This window comes from Austrofundulus limnaeus, unplaced genomic scaffold, assembly GCF_001266775.1.
Source record: "Austrofundulus limnaeus strain Quisiro unplaced genomic scaffold, Austrofundulus_limnaeus-1.0 Scaffold5, whole genome shotgun sequence".
In the NCBI taxonomy this organism is placed as follows: domain Eukaryota; kingdom Metazoa; phylum Chordata; class Actinopteri; order Cyprinodontiformes; family Rivulidae; genus Austrofundulus; species Austrofundulus limnaeus.
The window spans coordinates 4,083,695-4,087,999 of record NW_013952407.1 but is presented as its reverse complement, the minus strand read 5'-3'; the positions used below and the strand labels follow the sequence as shown (position 1 = coordinate 4,087,999).

The following is a 4,305-nucleotide window of genomic DNA, read 5'->3' as shown; positions in this document are numbered from 1 at the left end:
ATATAAAGGTGGTCATCGCCCCCTGGGCCTCCCCTTGGTGGCGCCCATGCAAAGGAGCGCAATTACATCAGATACGTTTAATTTTACAGTTTGTGCAAAAATAAAAACACAAAAGACTTTGTTACAAAACTCTTCCACAAGTTCCTTCTGAAAGTCAAAATTCATGATTGTTTTAAAAAGCGACTGAATTTATAAATATAGGTTTGTCTAAACCGGACAACAGTTTTCATCGCTTTTTTTCCGCTTTAAATATTTTAAACAGATCTTTTCAGATCTCAGTTAAAGTCCCCGCGTTGTTTGGTTCAGTGATAATAAAGCAGAGATAAAAGCTGCCGCGCATCAATGTTCGGATCAGCACGAGCTGACTCCCGCAGCATCTCCCGCTGCGCGGCGGAGGGATACAATAACCGCTGTCATCGTCGTGCTGAGGCTTTTGCAAAGCAAAAAATGTCTGCCTAAGGGAAACTCGTAACTGATATATATAGAGGATATTTTCCCACTCATAGGCGCTCAAGCCCACATTTCGCCTGTTTGAGGGGTGTTGACAGAAAGCGACTCTTCACCAGATCACCCTAGTCGGGATTTTATTCGGAAAACAGGTAAAATGTCATGGGGGGGAGTTTGCCAGAAAGCTTTCGGACCCGTGAAAGAAGTTGGGAGTTGAGAGTGAGAGAGCGACAGAGAGAGACCATCGTTGCGTTTTTGTTTTCTGGAGCTGGAGACTGAGATTGTTGCCTCCAGTGTCCGCTCGTCTGTACCGGTTTGTAACTCACGTTTTAGGTCACTGACTCGTCTCCCTCGTACTACTGTCCACAAAGACAGCAGTAAGAGGTTGCAGCTATTTCCAACCCATATGAGCGAGTAACTGCAGCTAGCGTTAGCCAGCTAGCTCACCGCAGCTACCAGCAAACCATCGTCACGCTCGAAAACTGCGCTCCACAAATCACTGACATTGACACGGTCTGTAGCAGAGCAATGTGAGGATCGTATAAATGCCTTACTATCTGCGTGCGGCGTTATTTCAGAGTTATTTTGTCCCTGCATTGACGCGATGCTGCAGGTTCCTGACATCCATTCAGAACGCTCCCAGCAGCGCTCTTATTTGTCTCCGTCGCCCGATAAAATTAATAAAACTGAATGGCTGTGAGCTTATTAAACTGATTAAATATAAGTACAAGACGCGCAAACTGTCAGTGTCTTCACAACGATCCAATGCCCGGAGTCAACTTTACTTCTCGGTGMTGGTCTTTTATTCTGCATCCACAGCAGACAGCTCCCGTGGCAGTCATTTCCCGAAGAAGTAGTCCCCGCTGTTAGATAAAGCAGCTAAAGATGTGACCCTGATGGACTGTGTGCGTTTTTTTGTCCAGGTTTCTAGATCGCCAGGATGAATCCTCAGCAGCGGATTGCCGCTCTCGGAACAGACAAGGAATTAAGTGACCTGCTGGATTTTAGCGCGGTAGGACACAGTTGTTTTCAGCTGATCTTAAAAAGTGTAAAAAGGCTGCAGCATGAGATTCCAGGTTTCCAACAATGTGTATGTGTGTGTKTTTTTTWAATATGACTGTTGTATTGAGGACAGGTGAACAGCTAATGGAACTTTTAGTGTCTTTTTCTGGCAATTACACACCAGCAACAAGCCTAATTATATAGTTTGAAATAAAAAACACTGCTTTGAAAAAGGTTATGATACTGAACATTACRAATGAAAACTGCTTGTTTTTATAGCTCCACTCTGGTTATTTGTACATTACATCACCACCTACTTAGAGCAACTCATTCTCAAAATCTTCACTTTCCTGTTTTATGTGACTTAAAATATTCCCACAGTTTCCATTTTTTATGTATTTGGGTCTGCAGTCACATAATGATTTTAATGTTAGTGCCATCAGTTGATTAATAAATGTACTATAAGATTAACTGTTGATGGAGCTAATTCCTCCATCAGCTGAAGAAGGGGTAGAACAAGATCAGACTATAAATATATAATTGCTACTTTATTTTTAATTCAGGTGAAAAACATATTCCAAGAATTTTGCTAAATTATCGTACCGTAAAGAATCTAAAAGCCAAATTTGTCAGTTATCTATGAGTTTTATTAAAGCTAATTATTTCGATGGTTGCTTTTTACTCTTCTGGATCTTTTATTTCATTTGAGCTTTTTGTTTGTACTTTTACTTCCAGATGTTTTCTCCGCCTGTGAGTGGAGGAAAAAACAGGCCTACAACACTTGGAAGCAGTCAATTCAGTGCAGCAGGTAAGACTTGAGCCTTTAAACCTATTTTTTTCTACAAACCCCCTGCTATGAGGTTTCTGTTTATCCCTGCTTATGTGTCTTAAAGCTTGCACACACACATACAAAAAAAAAATCAGTTGTTAGGTCTTGTCTACTTCTGTTGGGATTGTTTCTGGGCTTGTTTATAAATGGGAGGAAAAGTGTCTTAGCCTTCAGTCTTGAATGTAATTCCTCTTCCTCTGTGTGATGGCTGTTCGCTCTCCTCACATCTGGTGCTTGAAACCTGAGCCGTCCATCTGGAATTGTAGAGCAGCGCTGCAGTAAAGATGTTGAACAAAGCACACTTTGGACCACAGACAAGTGCAAATGTTTTATTGATCCATTTACGGTTAGAGTGCTGTGAATGCTAATCATGTTTGCATTACTGTCAGATGGATAAATAATGCATAAATCAGGCACGTTTAGGCTGTAATGATCAGGTGTTCTCAGGTGCAGGGACCGTTCACAGAAGCTGCTGCGACTGAGGATTTGTTGTGATGTGTGTCCACACGTCTGGGCCGGAGCTGCTTTTGGACTCTGGTTTCACAAAACAGTAAAATGTTTTGACTGAAATACGCGGAGACTTATAAATTCTTCATCCAGTAACAGATTCTCACACGTTTTCTTTCCATTATTATTATTATTATTTTTGTTTAATAACGCATCTGTGGATAGCTTAAGCTGCAATAAGAGGAGTTCAGGTTCTTTGCTTCTGGATCGCTTCCTCTAGAAATAAACGTTTCAGGACATTAATCTGAAGCACATCTATTGTCTGATGTGCTACTACAAAAAGTCAACAATCAAGCATTATGTTTTCTGAAAGCGTGTCTTGTGCGCATCCACAAAGCCTCATTGTCGACAGTTATCTGTGAAACGAAAGCCACACATTGCGTAGAAATGACAAAGAAAGAAGAACAGAGCTGTCACACATGAACTGTGGCGCTCTGAGGAGGACTTTTATGATACCTAATCATTCAAGTGAGAAGGATGTTGTCTGCGTTTCCACTGAAATCTTTATTTAGTTGAACTGAAAGCAAAACGTCATTACAGTATGTGTTTGCTGCTAAAATGCTGGGCGTCTGTTGTTGTACAACACTGTTGTGTCTTGAAGATTCAATTTCTTATAAACATTATGAAACAGATAAAAGGTGCATCTGTCAATTATTATTATTATTTAAGATTTTAGATGATGTCAGGTTGTGTTTTAAAAATCCACCATGAAAACACCTTTGATTTTATAATGCCACCTTTCTTTCCAAATGTTCTATTCTGAGTGATGTAAACACAACTTGGTGGAAACTTTCTGTAAACTTTTAGTGAGCATTGGTTTCATGGAACAGGAAGTTCTTTATGTTAATTTATAAAAAAATAAGTGATGTGAGCACCTCGTAAGGGCAGCACAAGATTTGATCACATCTAATCAAATGAAAACTGTAACTAAGTTTTAAATCGATTGCACCAGATACAACCCCTTTTTCTAATCAGTCTAGATTATTTTTGTATTGCACCAAAACCCAGATGTATAATAAAAAAAACGAACATTTATGTATCAGATTGAAAAACTATTGTTAGTGTCCTTAATTCAAACTCGTTGTGTTTGTAATAATTCATCTTTCACTTACTTAAAAGCATTTTGTTTTGGTTTTGTTTTGCAAGAAAAATCTGCATCCRTTCATTTTAAATGAGAGTCTGATCTGGACTGGACTACAGGCAGACCAGTCATGTCTCTCCCAGTGCTGTGTAGGTATCTTTACATTCAGTTTGGGTCATATTTTTCTTTATTTTCTATGCCGTTTTATGAGCTATTATATCACAGTATTTTGTGACRGAATTCTTAAACAAGGTCTGGACTTACCAACTACAAATCTGTCATCTTCATTCTCCTCTGGCTCCAACATGTGAGGCTGGATGGACAAGTCTTCCCTTGCATGTTTTTAATTTCATTTGTAAAAAAAAATGTGAATGTGTGTGTGTGTGTGTGTGTGTGTGTGTGTGTGTGTGTGTGTGTGTGTGTGTGTGTGTGTGTGTGT

General features: G+C 39.6%; 1 protein-coding gene across 5 annotated transcripts in view; it reads left to right on the top strand.

The window, feature by feature from the left end:
• Nucleotides 1-437: 437 nt before the first annotated feature.
• Nucleotides 438-4,305, top strand: part of tcf12 (transcription factor 12) — a 75,446-nt gene continuing 71,578 nt past the window's right edge. For 2 of the 5 annotated variants that reach the window (XM_014027686.1, XM_014027658.1), the window contains exons 1-3: nt 439-599; nt 1,371-1,459; nt 2,185-2,257. In XM_014027686.1, the coding sequence (XP_013883140.1) occupies nt 1,388-1,459; nt 2,185-2,257 (145 nt within the window). In that variant the 5' untranslated portion in view covers nt 439-599; nt 1,371-1,387. Of the gene's footprint in view, nt 600-671; nt 761-1,370; nt 1,460-2,184; nt 2,258-4,305 lie in introns of those variants that run through there. The other 3 variants (XM_014027672.1, XM_014027679.1, XM_014027664.1) reach the window with 3 other exon arrangements.